This window comes from Pleurodeles waltl, chromosome 2_2, assembly GCF_031143425.1.
Source record: "Pleurodeles waltl isolate 20211129_DDA chromosome 2_2, aPleWal1.hap1.20221129, whole genome shotgun sequence".
Classification (NCBI taxonomy): Eukaryota; Metazoa; Chordata; class Amphibia; order Caudata; family Salamandridae; genus Pleurodeles; species Pleurodeles waltl.
Window position 1 is genome coordinate 590,063,300 of NC_090439.1, and position 22,889 is coordinate 590,086,188.

General features: G+C 48.8%; 1 protein-coding gene across 2 annotated transcripts in view; it reads right to left on the reverse strand.

The window, feature by feature from the left end:
- PRKDC (protein kinase, DNA-activated, catalytic subunit) overlaps positions 1 to 22,889 on the reverse strand; it is a 2,139,921-nt gene that overhangs the window by 143,480 nt on the left and 1,973,552 nt on the right. For both annotated transcript variants that reach the window (XM_069220133.1, XM_069220131.1), the window contains one exon: positions 7,649 to 7,850. In XM_069220133.1, the coding sequence (XP_069076234.1) occupies positions 7,649 to 7,850 (202 nt within the window). The remainder of the gene's footprint in view (positions 1 to 7,648; positions 7,851 to 22,889) is intronic.

A 22,889-nucleotide genomic window follows, 5' to 3' on the forward strand; every position in this document is an offset into this window, starting at 1 on the left:
TCCTATCATATAATACTGATGATGTGGGTAGCATTATGGAACAAGCGAGAACCTTGTAATCCCTCTGGTCTCCTGTTACTTGAAGGCCTACTATTTCTGAATCAAACTTCTTTTCTCGCGGCATGATCACAGTTGTTTAGATACTAGAAGCAATCAGGGAAGAGTTCACAACGAAAGTCTCAGACTGACCAACAAAACATTTTTCATTTGCAACAAAGATGATTTCTAAATTCTGTCACACTTCAAATCTTAAGGAGGGGAAGGAATTATAGACTCCAAAAACATACCAGATGGAAAAGGAATGAAAACATCCTTCTTAACCCCTTCTGTGCCGAGGACGTAATGGTTACGTCCTGCGGCACAGTGCTGCTGTGCCCAGGACGTAACCATTACGTCCTGGGCACCCAGCCCGAGGGAGCGCTAGGTTCCTCCCCACCCCCCAAAGTCAGGGATGGAAGGGGAAGCCCTTCCCCTCCCACCCCCCCCGTGACGTCAGCGCGCGAGTGCGCGCTGTTTCTCACAGGGCCTCCTCCCATTGCGCTGGAAGCTCAGCTTCCAGCGCGATGATCGGAAGAGAAATGCAAAGCATTTCTCTTCCGATCACGGGGAGGAGGCAGAGAGGCTTCAAAGGGAAGGAAATGTATTTCCTTCCCTTTGAAGTCTCTCTCTGCGTTTTGGCAGCCGGATTGTAAAGCAATCCGGCTGTCAAAACGCCCACTAGACACCAGGGATGTCTTTTTGTATTATTGTAACTGACAAAAGGGAGCGACCCCTTGGGCAAGGGTCGCTCCCGGGGGGGACATTTTTTTTAAGGCCTTTTCTGCCCCCCGGGGCAGATCGGCCTATTATTAGGCCGATCTGCCCCCAGGGGGGGGGGGGCAGAAACCTCTAGGCACCAGGGATACATTTTTTTTTTTGTTTAGTTTTTTTTTTTTGAGGTGGGGAGCGACCCCTTAGGCAAGGGTCGCTCCCCTAGGGGGCAAATTATATTTAGGCCATTTCTGCCCCCCTTGGGGGCAGATTGGCCTATTGTTATGAGGCCAATCTGCCCCCAAGGGGGGCAGAAACCACTAGACACCAGGGAGTTTTTTTTGTTAGTTTGTTTTTCACGTAAGGGGAGCGACCCCTTAAGTAAGGGGGGGCAAATTTATTTTAGGGCATTTCTGCCCCCCATGGGGCAGATCGGCCTATTGGTATTAGGCCGATCTGCCCCCAGGGAGGGGCAGAAACCTCTAGGCGCCAGGGCAAATTGTTTTTTGTGGGTTTTTTTTTTTTTTTTTTTTTTTTTAGAGATGGGGAGCGACCCATTAGGCAAGGGTCACTCCCCTGGGGGCCAAATTGTATTTAGGCCATTCCTGCCCGCTCTGGGGGCAGATCGGGCGATTTTAGGTCAATCTGCCCCCAAGGGGGGCAGAAACCACTAGGCACCAGGGATCTTTTTTTTGCGCCATCACGCAAGGGGAGCGACCTTGTAGGCAAGGGTCGCTCCCCGGGGGGGATTGGGGGGGGGGGCAAATTTATTTTAGGCCATTTCTGCCCCACCGGGGGCAGATCGGCCTATTGGTATTAGGCCGATCTGCCCCCAGGTGGGGCAGAAACCTCTAGGCGCCAGGGCAAATTTTTTTTTTGTGTTTTTTTTTTTGTTTGTTTGGTTTTTTTTAGAGATTGGGAGCGACCCATTAGGCAAGGGTCGCTCCCCTAGGGGGCAAATTATATTTAGCCCATTTCTGCCCCCCTTGGGGGCAGATTGGCCTATTTTTATGAGGCCAATCTGCCCCCAAGGGGGGCAGAAACCACTAGACACCAGGGAGTTTTTTTTGTTAGTTTGTTTTTCACGTAAGGGGAGCGACCCCTTAGGCAAGGGTCGTTCCCCTGGGGGGCAAATTTATTTTAGGGCATTTCTGCCCCCTATGGGGGCAGATCAGCCTATTTTTATTAGGCTGATCTGCCCCCACGGGGGGCAGAAACCACTAGGCACCAGGTATTTTTGTTGTTGTTGTGTTTTACAGATGGGGAGCGACCCATTAGGCAAGGGTCGCTCCCCTGGGGGCCAAATTGTATTTAGGCCATTTCTGCCCGCTCTGGGGGCAGATCGGGCGATTTTAGGTCAATCTGCCCCCAAGGGGGGCAGAAACCACTAGGCACCAGGGATCTTTTTTTTGCGCCATCACGCAAGGGGAGCGACCTTGTAGGCAAGGGTCGCTCCCCAGGGGGGGTTGGGGGGGGCAAATTTATTTTAGGCCATTTCTGCCCCACCGGGGGCAGATCGGCCTATTGGTATTAGGCCGATCTGCCCCCAGGTGGGGCAGAAACCTCTAGGCGCCAGGGCAAATCGTTTTTTTGTGTTTTTTTTATTTTTATTTTTTATTTTTTTTAGAGATTGGGAGCGACCCATTAGGCAAGGGTCGCTCCCCTGAGGGTCAAATTGTATTTAGACCATTTCTGCCCCCCTTGGGGGCAGATTGGCCGATTGTAGGTCAATCTGCCCCCAAGGGGGGCAGTAACCACTAGGCACTAGGAATCTTTTTTTTTGGGCTGTCACGCAAAGGGAGCGACCTTGTAGGCAAGGGTCGATCCCCGGGGTGGGCAAATTTATTTTAGGCCATTTCTGTCCCCCCTGGGGGCAGATCGGCCTATTGGTATTAGGCCAATTTGCCCCCGGGGGGGCAGAAACCTCTAGGCGCCAGGGCAAATTGTTTTTTTGCATTTTTTTTTTTTGTTAGTTTTTTTAGAGATGGGGAGCGACCCATTTAGGCAAGGGTCGCTCCCCTGGGGGCCAAATTGTATTTAGACCATTTCTGCCCCCCTTGGGGGCTGATTGGCCGATTTTAGGTCAATCTGCCCCCAAGGGGGCAGAAACCACTAGGCACCGGGGATTTTTTTTTTGGCGCCAATGTCACGCAGGGGGAGCGACCCCATAGGCAAGGCCCTGCCCCCGAGTGGGATGGGGGTGGGGGACAAATTTATTTTAGGCCATTTCTGCCCCCCCCTGGGGCCGGCTGAGCTAGAGGCCAAAATCTACAGGTAGGCACTGTTTTCTATGAAAAAATGTGATGTGTCCACGTTGTGTTTTGGGCCATTTCCTGTTGCGGGCGCTAGGCCTACGCACACAAGTGAGGTATTATTTCGATCGGGAGACTTGAGGGAACGCTGGGTGGAAGGAAATTTGTGGCTCCTCTCAGATTCCAGAACTTTCTGTCACCGAAATGTGAGGAAAAATTGTTTTTTTAGCCAAAGTTTGAGGTTTGCAAAGGATTCTGGGTAACAGAACCTGGTCAGAGCCCCACAAGTCACCCCATCTTGGATTCCCATGGGTTTCTAGTTTTCAAAAATGCGCTGGTTTGCTAGGTTTCCCCAGGTGCCGGCTGAGCTAGAGGCCAAAATCCACAGGTAGGCACTGTTTTCTATGAAAAAATTTGATGTGTCCACGTTGTGTTTTGGGCCATTTCCTGTCACGGGCGCTAGGCCTACCCACACAAGTGAGGTATCATTTTTATCAGGAGACTTGGGGGAACGCTGGGTGGAAGGAAAGTTGTGGCTCCTCTCAGATTCCAGAACTTTCTGTCACCGAAATGTGAGAAAAACATGTTTTTTTAGCCAAATTTTGAGGTTTGCAAAGGATTCTGGGTAACAGAACCTGGTCAGAGCCCCACAAGTCACCCCATCTTGGATTCCCCTAGGTCTCTAGTTTTCAAAAATGCACAGGTTTGGTAGGTTTCCTTAGGTGCCGTCTGAGCTAGAGGCCAAAATCTACAGGTAGGCACTTTGCAAAAAACAGCTCTGTTTTCTTTCAAAAATTGGGATGTGTCCACGTTGTGTCTTGGGGTGTTTCCTGTCGCGGTTGCTAGGCCTACCCACACAAGTGAGGTATCATTTTTATCGGGAGACTTGGGGCAATGCTGGGTGGAAGAAAATTTGTGGCTCCTCTCAGATTCCAGAACTTTCTGTCACCGAATTGTGAGGAAAATGTGTTTTTTTTAGCCAAATTTTTGAGGTTTGCAAAGGATTCTGGGTAACAGAACCTGGTCAGAGCCCCACAAGTCACCCCATCTTGGATTCCCCTAGGTCTCTAGTTTTAAAAAATGCATAGGTTTGGTAGGTTTCTCTAGGTGCTGGCTGAGCTAGAGGCCAAAATCTACAGGTAGGCACTTTGCAAAAAACAGCTCAGTTTTCTGTGATGTGTCCACGTTGTGTTTTGGGGCATATCCTGTCGCGGCTGCTAGGCCTACCCACACAAGTGAGGTACCATTTTTATCGGGAGACTTGGGGGAACGCTGGGTGGAAGGAAATTTGTGGCTCCTCTCAGATTCCAGAACTTTCGGTCACCGAAATGTGAGGAAAATGTGTTTTTTTTAGCCAAATTTTGAGGTTTGCAAAGGATTCTGGGTAACAGAACCTGGTCAGAGCCCCACAAGTCACCTCATCTTGGATTCCCCTAGGTCTCTAGTTTAAAAAAATGCACAGGTTTGGTAGGTTTCTCTAGGTGCCGGCTGAGCTAGAGGCCAAAATCTACAGGTAGGCTCTTTGCAAAAAACAGCTCAGTTTTCTGTGATGTGTCCAAAATCCACAGGTAGGCACTGTTTTCTATGAAAAAAGTTGATGTGTCCACGTTGTGTTTTGGGCCATTTCCTGTCACGGGCGCTAGGCCTACCCACACAAGTGAGGTATCATTTTTATCCGGAGACTTGGGGGAACGCTGGGTGGAAGGAAAGTTGTGGCTCCTCTCAGATTCCAGAACTTTCTGTCACCGAAATGTGAGAAAAATATGTTTTTTTAGCCAAATTTTGAGGTTTGCAAAGGATTCTGGGTAACAGAACCTGGTCCGAGCCCCACAAGTCACCCCATCTTGGATTCCCCTAGGTCTCTAGTTTTCAAAAATGCACAGGTTTGGTAGGTTTCCCTAGGTGCCGTCTGAGCTAGAGGCCAAAATCTACAGGTAGGCACTTTGCAAAAAACAGCTCTGTTTTCTTTCAAAAATTGGGATGTGTCCACGTTGTGTCTTGGGGTGTTTCCTGTCGCGGTTGCTAGGCCTACCCACACAAGTGAGGTATCATTTTTATCGGGAGACTTGGGGCAACGCTGGGTGGAAGGAAATTTGTGGCTCCTCTCAGATTTCAGAACTTTCTGTCACCGAAATGTGAGGAAAATATGTTTTTTTAGCCAAATTTTGAGGTTTGCAAAGGATTCTGGGTAACAGAACCTGGTCCGAGCCCCACAAGTCACCCCATCTTGGATTCCCCTAGGTCTCTAGTTTTAAAAAATGCACAGGTTTGGTAGGTTTCCCTAGGTGCCGGCTGAGCTAGAGGCCAAAATCTACAGGTAGGCACTTTGCAAAAAACAGCTCTGTTTTCTGTCAAAAAATGGGATGTGCCCACTTTGTGTTTTGGGACATTTCCTGTTGCGGGCGCTAGGACTACCCACACAAGTGAGGTATCATTTTTATCGGGAGACTTGGGGGAACATAGAATAGCAAAACAAGTGTTATTGCCCCTTGTCTATCTCTACATTTTTCCCTTCCAAATGGAAGACAGTGTGTAAAAAAGACGTCTATTTGAGAAATGCCCTGTAATTCACATGCTAGTATGGCCACTCCGGAATTCAGAGATGTGCAAATAACCACTGCTTCTCAACACCTTATCTTGTGCCCATTTTGGAACTACAAAGGTTTTGTTGATAGCTATTTTTGACTCTTTATATTTCAGCAAATGAATTGCTGTATACCCGGTATAGAATGAAAACCCACTGCAGGGTGCAGGTCATTTATTGGCTCTGGGTACCTAGAGTTCTTGATGAACCTACAAGCCCTATATATCCCCGCAACCATAAGAGTCCAGCAGACGCAACGGTATATTGCTTTCGAAAATCTGACATTGCAGGAAAAAGTTACAGAGTAAAACGTAGAGAAAAATTTAGGTTTTTTTCACCTCAATTTCAATATTTTTCTTTTTCAGATGTTATTTTCTGTAGGAACCCTTGTAAGATCTACACAAATTACCCCTTGCTGAATTCAGAATTTTGTCTACTTTTCAGAAATGTTGCGGTTTCTGGGATCCAGCGTTGGTTTCATGCCCATTTCTGTCACTGACTGGAAGGAGGCTGAAAGCACAAAAAATCGTAAAAATGGGGTATGTCCCAGTAAAATGCCAAAATTGTGTTGAAAAATTGGGTTTTCGGATTCAAGTCTGCCTGTCCCTGAAAGCTGGTGATTTTAGCACCGCAAACCCTTTGTTGATGCCCTTTTCAGGGGAAAAACCACAGCCCCTTTTTCCGATTTTTGTGAAAAAAACGAAATTTTCACTGTATTTTGGCTAATTTCTAGGTCTCCTTCTGGGGAAAACACAAAGTCTGGGTACCTCTAGAATCCCTAGGATGTTGGAAAAAAAGGACGTAAATTTGGTGTGGGTAGCTTATGTGAACAAAAAGTTATGATGGCCTAAGCGTGAACTGCTCCAAATAGCCAAAAAAAGGCTCGGCACAGGAGGGGGAAAAGGCCTGGCAGCGAAGGGGTTAAGGTTTAACCTGCCACATTCACCTTTCGGCCTCCCCTGTTTTTGTATGTGCTGTTGGAGTTTTAGAAGACTACACATGCTGGTGCAATGATATCAATGCAGGACTTTACGCAAACAGGGTTGTAGGAATTGCGCTCACCCTCTGAACATTGAAAAAGCCTATCCAATACTGTGGATTCAAAACAATATGCTACCATCACTGTTCACAGTACATGTCCCAAATGACACAGACGGTAGTCTCTTCTCAACTACAGAATATGATTTTGGCCACCATCCTGACCTTACAACCAGCCCTGTCAATTTCACACCTACACCCCAGCACACATGCAGAACTCTGTGTATGCTGAGGTCAAAAGAAAATCAAGATACTAGTGTCACATGGAGTTGGTTTCTTCAGGGTAGGAGTGCACATCAGTTTAACCTGCAAGGGACATTCCCATCAAACAGACAATGATACAGGTACCTGTATAAATGTATTGGTAGAGATATCAGGGGAAAGCCAGTTAGTCGTACTAGGGAATACATAAAGGTACTGGAGACCGGTAAGAGTGTATGAGTAGCGACAATGATGCATTGGGACTAAGATAAAGACAAGGGTTGAGGGTTTTCTTAAAGACAGAAACAGGTCAGGTAGAGAGAGGAGTAACTGACTTGGAAATAGGAAAAAGGAAAAAGGATGATGAGAGAAAAGAGGGAAATGTTTCTCCCTGGCCAACAAGACAAAGAGATATGCAGCAAGTAAGCTACAGCTAGAGATGTGCTGCAGAAAAAAGGGAAACACAGACTCAATGCGTTCTTAAATGAAAATAATAGCAGGAAATGTCTTAAACATGAAAGGCATTCCCCAGGTTGGAATTCTAGGAATGTGATTTATTTAGAAAGGTTTGAGAAAACAGGTTTCTAGAGAAGGTTCCTCACAATAGGTTTCCTTTAATCAGGGTTGTTTTCCAGACTCACAACCCAACATGTGATGGCCATTTTAATTGCCATTAAATAGCAAGATAATGTACATGATAAAATATATACAGAAAGATTCAGCTGTGTCAACAACATACAATCCTAAATACTTAACAATTCATTTTGATCAAGCATCATTTGACTTATACCATTAAAAAATGCAATTTCAGAGTGATATGTACCTGTGTAGCAGATCCGAAGGCATGTCCAAAGTCTATCCCCACCATGCCACCAGTCTCCAAGTTAATCATGAAATTGGATAGATGACGATCACCGATGCCAAGAACCCAATGACTGATGCAAATCAGAGCATGAGAACTAGCAAAATGAGAGCGCAAAGCCAGGAAGGACTCCGGAGTAGTACTCATTTTAATAAAGGCTCTCCTGAAAAGAAAGTTCCATAATGTTTGCAAATAGCACAATACGTTACTTACAAATAACACTGCATTTTTTATATTTGCTAGTATAAGAAGTACAATGAGGTTGAGTATGAACTGAAGAAATCTGTATGTAAGCTGCAGCTGACACAATGAAATCTGGGAGAGCTAGCTCAGTCTTACAGGGTCAATAAAATCAGTAGTAGATGTGGCATAGAGGCTGGAGCTCCAGACTTAGGAAGTGGAGAACCAGGTTTGAATCCCGGCCTTGCCAAAAAGGTACTTACCTTTAGCAATGATCTTTCTGATGGACACTCTATTTACCTGCAGATTACTTGCTTGATTAATATCCTTCCAGGTGCTAGACTGGCCTAGAAAAACGTCTTCCCTAGTTCTCCCATGATGCTGGGGGACCAAACTTAGTATCAACACTGGAAGTGATGTTCATGTGACATGCAGGAGCCATAAATTGCCCCTGCCATCAAGATGATGCCCGTTTCCAATTCCTTTTTTCTGCACAGCAGGGCCAGAATTACATCATATTGTGAAACATAGTGTGTAGGAAAATGCCACTGTTGGCATTGTTACTCCCCCACTTTTTGCCTAGTGTTGATGACAACTTTGATTGAAAGAATGCAGGCCCCAGCACCAACGTTCTTTCCCTAAAACTGTACCTTTGTTCCCACAGTTGGCACAGCCCTGGCACACCGTTAAGTCTCTTGTAAAAGGTACCCATGGTACCAAGGGCCCTGTAGCCAGTGATGGTCTCTAAGGGCTGCAGCATGTATTAGGCCACCCTGCGGACCCCTCACTCAACACAGACACTGCCTTGCAGCTTGTGTGTGCTGGTTAAGAGAAAAAGGGTAAGTCGACATGGCACTCCGCTCAGGGTGCCATGCCCACAAACCACTGCCTATGGCATTGGTAAGTCACTCCTCTAGCAGGCCCTAGATCCCTAAGGCAGGGTGCACTATACCACAGATGAGGGTATGGCTGCATGAGCTATATGCCCATACAGTGTCTAAGTCCATACTTAGACATTATAAGTGCAGTGTAGCCATATTAAGTATATGGTCTGGGAGTTTGTCATTACCAACTCCACAGCACCATAATGGCTTCACTGAATACTGTGAAGTTTGGTATCAAACCTCTCAGCACAATAAACCCACACTGATGCCAGTGTGGGATTTATTGAAAAATGCACACAGAGGGCATCTTAGAGATGCCCCCTGTATGTTAGCCCAACTGCTAGTGTAAAAGTGACTGGTCTGTGCCAGCCTGCCACTTTCAGACGAGTTTCTGACCACATGGGTTGAGTGCCTTTGTGCACTCTGTGGTCAGAAACAAACCCTGTCCTGGGTGGAGGTGCTTCACACCTCCCCCCCACAGGAACTGTAACACCTGGTGGTGAGCCTCAAAGGCTCAAGCCCCGGATTATAGTGCTCCCAGGGCACTCCAGCTAGTCGAGATGCCCGCCCCCCTGACACAGCCCCACTTTTGGCGGCAAGTCTGGCAGGAAAATTAGCAAAACAGGGAGGACGGACCACCTCGGCCAGGACCACCCGTAAGGTGTCCAGAGCTGAGGGGACCCCCTCCCTGCAGAATACTCCATCTTGGTTTGGAGGACAGGGACCAATAGGGATAGGAATGTGCCAACTCCCCAAAGAGAGTGGGCACAAGGAGGGTGTAGCCACCCTCAGGGACAGTAGCCATTGGCTACTGTCCCTGACCCTGAACCTAACACGCCCCTAAACTTAGAATTTAGGTTAACTTGAACCCCCAACGGCGGACTACCTAAAACCCGGAGTTAGGAAATGTAAGTCGTGTACTTACCAGTTACACTGTTCAATTTTTTCTTCCCCTAGGAACTGTTAAAAATTGCACAGTGTCTAATTTTAAAATAGCTTTTTGGCTTTTTAAACAAAACTGTACATATTGTTGACTTTATTCAAAGTTTTAAGTATTACTATGCAAAGTACCTTACATTTTATGTACTTGTAGGAGGCTGGCCTGGCTTGTAGTGGGTACCAGAGGTACTTACACCTTGTGCCAGGTCCAGTTATCTCTTATTAGTGTAGAAGAGGTGTTTCTAGCAGCTTAGGCTGATAGAAGGTAGCTATGGCAAAGCAGCTTAGGCTGAACTAGGAGACATGTAAAGCTCCTACTATACCACTGGTGTCATATGCACAGTATCATAAGAAAACACGATACACAGAAGTACTAAAAATAAAGGTACGTTATTTTTATGACAATATGCCAAAAGTATCTCAGTGAGTACCCTCAGTATGAGGATAAGATATATACACAAGATATATGTACACAAACCAAAATTATGCAGGTAATAGAAAGAAAAGTAATGCAAGCAGTGTAAAGTTACAGTAGATTGCAATAGGAGCACATAGGTATAGGGGCAACACAAACCATATACTCCAAAAGTGGAATGCATACCACGAATGGACCCCCAAACCTATGTGAGCTTATAGAGGGTCGCTGGGACTGTAAGAAAACAGTGAGGGTTAGAAAAATAGCCCACCCCAAGACCCTGAAAGGTAGGTGTAAAGTGCACCTACTACCTCCAGAGAGCACAGAAGTCGTGATAGGGGGATTCTGCAGGAAGAACAAACACCAGCAATGCAATAACAGTGGATTTCGGGACCTGAGTACCTGTAAGACAAGGGGACCAAGTCCAATAGTCGCGACAGTGTCGAGAGTGGGCAGGAGCCCAGGAAATGCCAGCTGAGGGTGCAAGGAAGCTGCCACCTGTTGGAAGAAGCTTGGAGTTCTGCAAGAAAGAAGAGGACTAGGAACTTCCCCCTTGGAGGATGGATGTCACACGTCGCGATGAAGCTTGCAGAGGTGTTCCCACGCAGAAAGACCACAAACAAGCCTTGCTAGCTGCAAGGGTCGCAGTAGAGGTTTTTGGGTGCTGCTGTGGCCCAGGAGGGACCAGGATGTCGCCACTTGGAGGAGGAGACAGAGGGGGCGCCCAGCAACTCAGGGAGCCCTCACAAAAGCAGGCAGCACCTGCAGAAGTACCTGAACAGGCACTTGGAAGAAGAGTGAACCGGAGTCCACGCGAAGTCACAAAAGGGAGTCCCACGATGCCGGAGGACAACTCAGAATGTTGTGCACTGCAGGTTAGAGTGTCGGGGACCCAGGCTTGTCTGTGCACGAAGGAAATCCTGGAAGAGTGCACAGGAGACAGAGCAGCTGCAAATCACGCGGTACCCAGCAAAGCAGTCTAGCGTGGGGAGGCAAGGACTTACCTCCACCAAACTTGGACTGAAGAGTCACTGGACTGTGGGAGTCACTTGGACAGAGTTGCTGAGTTGGGACCCAGAGGACCAGTGATGCAGTTTTTTGGTGCCTGCGGTTGCAGGGGGAAGATTCCGTCGACCGACGGGAGATTTCTTCAGAGCTCCTGGTGCAGAGAGGACGCAGGCTACCCCCAGAGCATGCACCACCTGGAAACAGTCGAGAAAGCCGGCAGGATGTAGCGATACAAGGTTGCTAGTAGTCGTCTTGCTACTTTGTTGCGGTTTTGCAGGCATCCTAAGCAGTCAGCGGTCGATCCTTTGGCAGAAGGTGAAGAGGGAGATGCAGAGGAACTCTGATGAGCTCTTGCATTAGTTATCTGGTGAGATCCCCAAAGCAGAGACCCTAAATAGCCAGAAAAGGAGGTTTGGCTACCTAGGAAGGAGGATAGGCTCTTACCTCTCTTGGTAGCCAATCAGAAGGAACCTCTGACGTCACCTGCTGGCACTGGCCACTCAGAGCAGTCCAGTGTGCCACAAACACCTGTTTCCAAGATGGCAGAGGTCTGGGACACACTGGAGGAGCTCTGGGCACCTACCCTGGGAGGTGCACGTCAGGGGAGTGGTCACTCCCCTTTCCTTTGTCCAGTTTCGTGCCAGAGCAGGGCTGGGGGATCCCTGAACCGATGTAGACTGGCTTATGCAGAGACGGGCACCATCCGTGCCCATCAAAGCATTTCCAGAGGCTGGGGGAGGCTACTCCTCCCCAGCCCTCACACCTATTTCCAAAGGGAGAGGGTGTTACACTCTCTCTCAGAGGAAGTGTTTTGTTCTGCCTTCCTGGGCCAGGGCTGCCTGGACCCCAGGAGGGCAGAAACCTGTCTGAGGGGTTGGCAGCAGCAGCAGCTGCAGTGGAGACCCCGGAAAGGCACGTTGGAGGTACCCGGGTTCTGTGCTAGAGACCCGGGGGATCATGGAATTGTCCCCCCAATGCCAGAATGGCATTGGGGGGACAATTCCATGATCTCAGACATGTTAAATGGCCATGTTCGGAGTTACCATTGTGACGCTGTACATAGGTAGTGACCTATGTACAGTGCACGCGTGTAATGGTGTCCCCGCACTCACAAAGTCCGGGGAATTTGCCCTGAACGATGTGGGGGCACCTTGGCTAATGCCAGGGTGCCCACACACTAAGTAACTTTGCACCCAACCTTCACCAGGTGAAGGTTAGACATATAGGTGACTTATAAGTTACTTAATTGCAGTGGTAAATGGCTGTGAAATAACGTGGATGGTATTTCACTCAGGCTACACTGGCAGGCCTGTGTAAGAATTGTCAGAGCTCCCTATGGGTGGCAAAAGAAATGCTGCAGCCCATAGGAATCTCTTGGAGCCCCAATACCCTGGGTACCTCAGTACCATATACTAGGGAATTATATGGGTGTACCAGTATGCCAATGTGAATTGGTAAATTTAGTCACTAGCCTGTTAGTCACCAATTTGGAAAGCAGAGAGAACATAACCACTGAGGTTCTGGTTAGCAGAGCCTCAGTGAGACAGTTAGGCATCACACAGGGAACACATACAGGGCACATACTTATGAGCACTGGGGCCCTGCCTGGCAGGGTCCCAGTGACACATAGACTAAAACAACATATATACAGTGAAATATGGGGGTAACATGCCAGCAAGATGGTACTTTCCTACAGTGCAAACGGAATCTTGTGGTTCTAGAAATAACAAAACATATTTTTCAATATAAAAACCTATTGGTCTGGAGTTAAGTCATTGAGTGTGTGTTTCTTCTATTGCTTGTGTGTGTACAACAAATGCTTAACACTACCCTCTGAGGAGCCTAGCTCCTCGACCACACTCCCACAAATAGAGCATTAGCATTATCGATTATTATCTCTGTCAAGCCTCCGGGGAACCCCTGAACTCTGTGCACACTAAGGGCGTCATTATGAACACAACGGGAATCCCCACCGTGTTCATGCTGGCGGTCTAATCACAGACCGCCAGACCGTTGCAGACCCCGCCGGCCATATAAACAACATTCCGCGGGGCCAGCGTGCGGACACCGTATTTCTGCCAGCTGGCCCAGTGGAATGCTGGGCCTGGACATTGCTGACGGCTCCACATATAGCCGTCGTCAATACCGCAGGTCGGCGGGTGCAGCAGCACCCGTCGCGCATATCACTGCCCATAAATCAGGCAGTGACCTGCGCGATGGGCTGTGCATGGGGGGCCCCTGCACTGCCCATGCCAGGTGCAGGGGCCCCCTAGGAGGGTCCCAGAGCACCCCTTCCGCCAGTCTTTCCCTGGTGGGGGGAACAGCCAGGGAAAGGCTGGAGGAACACAGGTTTTTTATCCGGATGGGCAGCACTGCTTGCAGCGCTGCCCTCTCGGATAGAGTACTCCGCCATCGTCAGGCTGCCTGGCGGAGGCGGTGGGCTGCCTGTGGCGGTCCCCCAGTGTTCGTAATATGGCGGTCCAGACCGCCATGCCGGTAATTTCCGCCATCGCCAACATGGCGGTCCCGGACCACCATGTCCATAATGACCCCCTGTATCTCACTTTGATATAGTATATACAGAGCCAGCTTCCTACATAATGTAACAGCAAAAAAAAATGTGATCCAAATAATTGGCCCCCAACCATCTGTCAAAATATACAGAGGTGGGCGAGATTGGTGATGAATCTGCAGGTAGACTATCTACTAGAACAATCGTTACAGAAGGTAAGTAACATTTTCTTCTGAAGGATGCATCTACCTGCAGATTCCTCACCTCTTGAGCAGACTCCCAAGCAATACCACCCTGTAGCATAGATCAGACAAATTGACCATCCCTCCTCAGCTCAGAATCCAGACATCAATGCGATGTGCAAGAGGATAACTAAATGGCCTCTCTGCAAAATATGACCTACAGGGGCTTCCTTGGCCAGGGCAGATGTTGTAGCTTTGGAGCTTGTAGGGTGTCCCCTAATTCCCCTAGGGCACCTTCTTGGCAGTTTGTAAGGAAATGCCTCTTTGACATGGTTAACCCCTGGCTTTTTGCTGATGCCAGGTTATGATTGAAAGTGTGCTGGGTCCCTGCTAACCAGGCCCCAGCACCAGTGTTCTTTCCCTAAACTTTACCTTTGCTTCCACAATTGGCACAGACCTGGCACTAAGGTAAGTCCCTTGTAAATGGTACCCCTGGTACCAAGGGCCCTGATGCCAGGGAAGGTCTCAAAGGGCTGCAGCATGTCTTATGCCACCCTGGGGACCCCTCACTCATCACATGCACACTGCCTCACAGCTTGTGTGTGCTGGTGGGGAGAAAATGACTAAGTCGACATGGCACTCCCCTCAGAGTGCCATGCCAACCTCACACTGCATGTGGCATAGATAAGTCACCCCTCTAGCAGGACTTACAGCCCTAAGGCAGTGTGCACTATACAACAGGTGAGGGCATAAGTGCATGAGCACTATGCCCCTACAGTGTCTAAGCAAAACCTTAGACATTGTAAGTGCAGGGTAGCCATAAAGAGTATATTGTCTGGGAGTCTGTCAATTACAAACTCCACAGTTCAATAATGGCTACACTGAAATCTGGGAAGTTTGATATCAAACTTCTCAGCACAGTAAATGCACACTGATGCCAGTGTGGAATTTATTGTACTATGCACCCAGAGGGCATCTTAGAGATGCCCCCTGAATACCAACCCGACTTCTAGTGTGGGGCTGACCAGTTTCTCCCAGCCTGCCACAACCAGATGAGTTTCTGGCCACATGGGGTGTGTGCCTTTGTCACTCTGTGGCCAGGAACAAAACCTGTACTGGGTGGAGGTGCTTCTCACCTCCCCCTGCAGGAACTGTCTCATGCCTTTTGTTACAGCACCCCAGGGCATCTCAGCTAGTGGAGATGCCCGCCGCTCTGGCCACTGCCCCCACTTTTGGCAGCAAGGCTGGAGGAGATAATGAGGAAAACAAGGAGGAGTCACCCACCAGTAAGGACATCCCCTAAGGTGCCCTGAGCTGAGGTGACCCTGCCTTTAGAAATCCTCCATCTTGAGCTTGGAGGATTCCCCCAATAGGAATAGGGATGTGCCCCACTCCCCTTAGGGAGGAGGCACAAAGAGGGTGTAGCCACCCTTAATCACAGCAGCCATTGGCTACTTCCCCCAGACCTAAACACCCCCCTAAATTTAGTATTTAGGGGCGACCCTGAACCCAGGAAATCAGATTCCTGCAGCCTACACAAAGAAGGACTGCTGACCTGAAAGCCCCGCAGAGACAACGGAGACGACAAATGACTTGGCCCCAGCCTTACTGGCCTGTCTCCAGACGCCCAGGGACCAGCGACCTCTGAGGACTCAGAGGACTGTCCTGGACCCAAAGGACCAAGAAACTCCTGAGAACAGCGGCTCTGTTCAAAAACTGCAACAGCTTTGCAACTTCAAAGCAACTTTTAAGGAACTTTCTCTTCCTGCCGGAAGCGTGAGACTTCTCACTCTGCACCCGACGCCCCCGGCTCGAGTTCAGGAGAACCAACACCGCAGAGAGGACTCCCAGTCGACTATGACGACGTGGGTACCCTGAGTCGACCCCCCTGCATCCCCACAGCGACGCCTGCAGAGAGGATCCAGAGGCTCCCCCTGACCCCGACTGCCTGGTAACAAAGAACCCGACGCCCAGACCAAGCACGGCACCTGCAGCCCCCAGGACTGAGAGGAACCACCTACCAGTGCAGGAGTGACCAGCAGGCGGCCATCATCCTAGCCCACTCTGTGGCTGGCCCGAGAAGCCCCCCTGTGACCTGCCTGCATCACCTAAGTGACCCCCGGGTCCCTCCATTGCTTTCAATATCAAACCTGACACCTACTTTGCCTGCTGCACCCAGCCGCCTCTGTGCCACTGAGGGTGTGTTTTGTGGGCTTGTTTGTGTCCCCCCCCCAGTGCTCTACAAAACCCCCCTGATCTGCTCCCTGAGGATGCAGGTACTTAACTGCCAGCAGACTGGAACCGGAGCACCCCTGTTCTCCATAGGCACCTAAGTGTTTTGGGCCCTCCTTTGACCTCTTCACCTGACTGGCCCTGTGTTGCTGGTGCTGTGGCTTTGGGGCTGCCTATGCCCAGGAGACTGACTGTATAAGTGCTTTACTTACCTGAGAAAACTAACCAAACTTATCTCCTCCAGGAACTGTTCATTTTTGCAGTGTCCACTTTTAAAATAGCTTATTGCCATTTTTACTAAAAGTGCGTGTACTACTGCTTTGAATCAAAGTTCTATACTTATCTGTGTGAAGTACCTTGCATTTTATGTACTTACCTCAGATCTTGCATCATGTGGTTCTAAAATAAATTAAGAAAATATATGTTTCTATATAAAAACTATTGGCCTTGAGTTAAGTCTTCGAGTGTGTGTTTCTCATTTACTGCCTGTGTGTGTACAACAAATGCTTAACGCTGCCCTCTGATAAGCCTACTGCTCGACCACACTACCACAAAATAGAGCATTAGTATTATCTAATTTTGCCACTATCAACCGCTAAGGGGAACCCATGGACTCTATGCACACTATCTCTCACTTTGAGACAGTATATACAGAGCCTACTTCCTTCACTGAGGGAGAAAAAGATATTACAGTTTTACAGGTAAGTATTCAACTTACAGTTCCTATCTCTGGTATTTAGGTAGTCCGTTGTTGGGGGTTCAAGTTAACCCCAAACACCCACCACCAGCAACATGGGGCAGGTCTGGTGCAGAGGTCAAAGAGGAACCAAATTAACATGGGCTCCTATGGAGACAGGGGTTACTCTGAATCTGGTCGGCCAGCAGGTAAGGACCGGCGACTCGGAGGGCAGACCAGTGGGGTTCAAGAGAGAACTGGAGGGGCCCCAAGAAGGCACCAAACATGCACCCTCAGCGGCACTAGGGCGGCAAGGTGCAGTGTGCAAACAGGGCGTCGGGTCTTCAATGCAACTCTGTGAGGAGACCCTGGGGGTCACTCTGAGGCTGTAGATGAGGCCCAGGGGGGTTTCTTGGGCAAACCACCGGTTGGACAGGGAGGAGGGCCGAATGCTGGTCGATGCTGCGCCAGGGTTGAGGTTCTCCAAGGCCTGGGGGCTGCTGGTGCAGTGTGTACTTTAGGCGTCAGATATCGTTGCCGGAGTTCGCGGTCGGGGGGTCCATCTGGATTCCCTCTGCAGGCGTCCTTGTGGAGGTTTGGAGGGGTCAACCCAGGGTGGGCTCTTGCTCCCAATCGCCTAGGGACCCTTTCTTGCTGGGTGGACTACCTGGACACGGGCTGTAAGACCACCATTGTCGCAACCGATCTACCTAGAGAGTTGACAGTGTCCAGCCCACATCTGATTGTGAACTTTGCTGCATCTCTCCCATGGTGACAGCTTGGGAGACAATAGTACAGACCTCCTGTGGTATCTACGGCAGAACTTGCGCAACTGTATTCCACAGAGAGTGGGTATAGCGGCCCAAAAAGCATGCAGTGTTCACAGACTGCAGCGCTAGACTGGAGGAAGAAAACATCTTCCAATGTAGGAGGAGACAGCATGCCAGCGTCTGGAGAGGTATCCAGACCACTGCCTCGCCCAACTCCTGTGCCCAGTCCAAGTTAGGATCATCCTGGTATTCACAAAGGTCCAGAGACCCCTCCAATCCTTCCCCAAAATCGTATCCATAAGAAAAAGGGTCAGAATCCAACCTGGGGTGAATAGACCCCATTGAAGAAGGAGGCGGCGTCGACCAATGCCAGTCCGACTCCGAGTCGTAGGGGATGAGGATTGGGTCGACGTTGATGGTGGGTACCACCGACGTTGGGAGCGTTGACAATCGAACTGGCGCCAGGGAAGGTCTCAGTGGTACGACCGGCGCCAGTGGGGATCTGAGAGCGGATCTGGAGGGGACCTCGGTGGCCAGAGCCGCCGGCGTGGAACCAGAAGATCTCCTGACCAAACTATTTGGGGCAGAAGGTGCCGTATCAGGTTCAGCCTGCCCAAAAATGAGGTGCATGGCCTCATAAAACTCCTTTAATTGGGCGGGGTCACTCCAGCTCCCAGAAACTAGGGGAAGCGTGGAGGGGGCCCAGAAGTAGGCTTCGAAGACGGAGGCCTCGAGTGTCGATGCTCCTAGTGTGTCACATCAGTTGAGCGATAGGGTGAAGTCGAAGAGTGACAGGATCTCTTTGACTTCTTCTTCTTCTTCTTACCTTGACCAGAAGACTTCAAAGGAAAAGAATGGTGGTGACTCTGGAGCAGTCTCGAGACCTTCCCCTCAAGCGAGACTGGGACCTACGTGAAGTCGAGCGTTGGGCCTCCATAAGCTTTAGGGAGCGCTCCCTCAAGGCCTTTCAGTCATGGCCCGGCACTTGGAGCACAACTTCGGGTTGTGGTCGTGCTCCAGGCACCACAAACAGACCTGATGTGGATCCATCATCGACATCGTGCGGTTACAGTCCTAGCACGGTTAGAACCCGGTCTTCGGGGACAACCCTCGACCACCAAAAACTTGACAAAAGAGTCAAAGTCGGTCAAAAAATGACCAGGGTAGTTCTCTCCGGTTCAGCACGAGGCGCGGACAGAAACGAAGACACATTACTGCGCTGAGGCGGCATCTACGTACTACTCCTGACATCATCACGGCGACTACAACGCCAGCGACGCTGCAGAATCGACCCACGCCACCTACTGACGCAAAGAAAAAATCTCCGGATATAGTCTGACGCCTGGGGGAAAATTCTGAGGTAAGGAATCTGCAAATAGAATAGTTCACTTCTACTAAAACGAATCCCGAAGGCTCCGTGCATCAGATATTGGTGAGCACATAACTTCAGGCAATGTGAACTAAAACAAGTGGCAAAGAGATCTCATTACTCATTCACTACCTGTGTGTGGAGAGAGCACTTGTGGTCAGCAATATGGCACCCACTCAAGTCTCCAGATGACCTCCCTGCCACCGTAGAGTGGAGGCAATTAGTCACTAACATGGTCAATGTTGGGGGAGATTGAAAGAACAATCCCCTGGACAGGTTCTCTTTCACGCCCCACTAAGCAAGTTTTGATGCAGCGCTCCTTTAGATCAGTCACGAGTCTAAAATATATCCTCCGAGTTGGCAACACTGCCTGCAGAGGCACCTCAGGAGGGCCTTCATATATCAAATGGCATGGAGGATGCAAGAAGCCAGCAGGTCATGTGGGCGTAGTAAGCACAGGAATGGAATACAAGAATGTTCCTGAAAGTGCGGGAGCAATGCAAAGATGTCCCATAGTCTCTGTGCAGGTGAAAAGTCTCTGGTCAATGTTGTATTCAGTAGTGTCCTATGAATAGGGAAGATTTAGGGACACTGATGGTGGAGTCCAGGTCGTGCAGCAAGGATGCCACTGACTGGAAGTGTGATCACATCTAAAGAGTCCTGGCTTCCACGAACCCAGATAGGGGAAAAACTGGAATCCATGACCTTAGGTGATGGGCTGGTGCCACCATCATCACCTTCATGAAGACCTGTGGTGCTGATATTATGGTAAAGGGAAGCACTACAAACTGGTAGTGGGTCATGCTCATCACAAATCCCAGGTACTTTCCTGAGAGACTTAATGAGAACGAGTTTGACCCCTGCCCTTCCGTGGTGCCTGCACTGTTTCATAAAGTTCTAAGCCTGGTGCTGTATGATGGCTTCATGACATTGGCAGAACTTGAGGCCTCGTACAACAAACATTAATTTTGTGAAAATCCCCGGTTGTCTCTTTTTTTGGGGTTTCAAGCCAAGGGAGCGAGGAGAGGCTGATGCGATTTTAAAGCACTCCAAAGCTGCATCTACACTGACTTTGAATAGCATGGAACTGTCAAATGGAAGATCCATCAAGTTCAATTGAACATACGAGAACCCCGATTTCCTAAACCTTGCATGCTATGTACTGCCACTGATGTCTCCATTGCCCGAGTGCAGAGCCTGCACTATCAAGGCATGACTGAAAGGCTTGCCCAGCAGCCACTTGATCAACACACAAGATCCATGAAGTGCGACTGCTTTGGAGGCAATGAAGCTATTCATGTCCAGTTGTGAGCGCATACTTCTATCTAGGAGGCGTGTGCCATTAAGAGACTTCAGAGCCAGGAGCCCAGCAAAAACATTTCTGGACCAGACTTCCTCTATTTCTGACTGTCAGCAGGTGACAAATGGTAATTGCCTGCAAAAGATTTGGAAAAGGACGATGCCTGGATAACTACATTTTCAGGGAAAGGGTGCTTCAAAAGAAAGTGGGGGATCATCAGCTGCTGATCTGTATCTCCTTTCTGTAATTCTCCTGACAGCTGGAGTGGACGAGGGATTTCTTCAAGATCCAGAAGGGCTTCAATAAATGGTACCAGTGGCCCTGATGAATATGTTAGCCCTATTTTCTACTGTGGACAAGATAAACTGAGGTTTCTGCTGTTGCCCAAGGGGTCTGGGATCTCTGGATTTGGCAAAGTATCCAGCCCATGGGCCTCCACAAGGTCTCAGAAATCCTCAGGTATATCATGAGGGTCCCCAGCCTCATCCAGGTCTGAAGGTATGTCAAAGAAAAAGTTACTTACCTTTGGTAATGCATTATCTAGTAGAGATTCCATCTAGCTGCAGATTCCTTACCTTTGAATTGTCTCTGGGCGTCAGACTAGATCCGCAGTACCCCTATGTGCTGGCGGGTGGTCTTGACGTTGCCATATGTGCCGCCAACTGGCTGACGGCAGATCCTTTTTGCGACTTTCTATGCCAGGAGAGCGGAGCCATGAAGAACATTGACCACTGGTGTGGAAAACTAGGGCCCTGAAAGGGGAAAGCCCTGCTCCTAGAAATCTGTTTGCATAGCGGGGAGGATGGGTGAGCCAGTAAGGAATCGTGGCTAGATAAAACTTTATCAGATAAGGCATTCCCAAAGGTAAGTACCTTGTTCATCTGATAGGGAGTTCTACCTGCAAATTCTTTACCTTAGAATAGATATCCAAGCAAGAGGTGGGTCTGCAAAATAATTTCAAACCAAATAATCCTGCCCATCCCTACAGACCTGACTGTCCAGGCAGCAGTGCTTGGTAAACATGTGTAGGGATGCCCACGTTGCTGCCTGGCAGTTGTCTGTGTCCAGAACAGTTCCGATGAGAAGCCACCACTGAAAGGGAGTCAGGTGTAACTTTGGAATGCTGATAATGAACCCAAGCAAGAGCAGGAGGTCCACCGTAGTTTGTATGTTGGAAACAAAAGCCTTGGGTGAGCAAGCGTTCAACAGCCAATCGTTGAGATAGGGGAACACTGACACCCATGATCTCTGCAAATGAGCCACCACCATCACCTTGGCTAACACCCGAGAGGCGTTGGTAAGGCCAAAACGGAGCACAGCAAACTGAAAGTACTTGTGGCCGACCGTGAACCGCAGATTACACAAGTGGGCAGGCAGGATGGGAATGTGGAAATATGGGTCCTGCAAGTCCAATGCTTCCATCCAATCTCAAGGGCAGACAGGACTTGAGGGAGCGTGCGCATTTGAAATTCTCCTTCTTGAGGAATAAAGATCTAGGATGGGATGATGGTCTCCATCCTTCTTGGGAACCAGAAAGTAGCAGGAATAGCAACCACAGGGTACTTCTGGCACCTGCCTGTAACTGCAGTTATCCAGTATTGGTATCTTTCATAGATTCACATGCTTGAATCTTTTCCTGTCATCGTAGTGGGATTCCCACAGTACAATAGTAAAGCAGTATGTAAAACTATTGTAGGCTATAATGGCACTAGGTCATTAGTTTAACAGCATATCTAGGTCCTTTTCAAAAAAGTGAAAAACTTGAACTATGAGCAAACAGGTGTTAGCACCCTTTAGAACATTTCCAAGAGAGAGACTCCCTCAGTTTTTCGAGCACAAGTGGGAATAACCTCGCTAGTCATAAGGGGATCCTCTAAGCAGAGGTGGTGGATCACATGTGAATCTATGAAAGATACCAATACTAGATAACTACAGTTACAGGTAAGTAACTCATTTCCTTATCCAGTATTGGATCTTTCATAGATTCACATGCTTGAATCAGAATAGCAAGCAGTATAGTAGGTAACTGAAGTACTCTTAGAGGATGGTGGGTAAAAACAATACACTTTATGTAGTCCATACAAATATATAGGTAAATACTATAATAATCGAACAGCAATATATAGCGGACTTAAAAATATTTGAACTTAATATAGATAAAACACCACTATATAAATAGGCTCGCCTTATTGGAATAGATGATGCAAAACACTCTCTCCGACAGCTGCATTGCCTTTTTCTGCGCCGATTCTAGGCAATAGTGCTTTGTGAACGTCTGGGTGTTCTTCCAAGTCGTAACAGGACATATGATCTCTAATGGAATGCAAGCAAACAGAGCAGTTGAGGTAGCTACTGCCCTTGTAGAGTGTGCCTTTGGTTTTGTTGAGTGGTTTTCCAGCTTTGGTATGCCAAAACTGTATAGGGGCAGAAATCCATTGTGCAATGAAAGCTTTAGTGACAGCGGTACTTTTCTGAGAAAGTCAGTAAGAGACAAACATCTGATCAGATAGTGAGGTGCACAGAGCTCTACCAGGTAGCCTCTTGATTCTGCCATCTTTAAAATACGACAAGCAGGGGGACCCTGGGAGCATCTGACTGGGTGACGTCCCAGATCCCACCCCCTAATAGGTATGCCGCTGCAAAAAAAAGACAACCCATTCCTGGGTTACTTAAGGGCTCCCCTAAGGGTGGGACCCCAGATTCATCCGCAAGACTTCAAGATCCGTCTGCAAGGC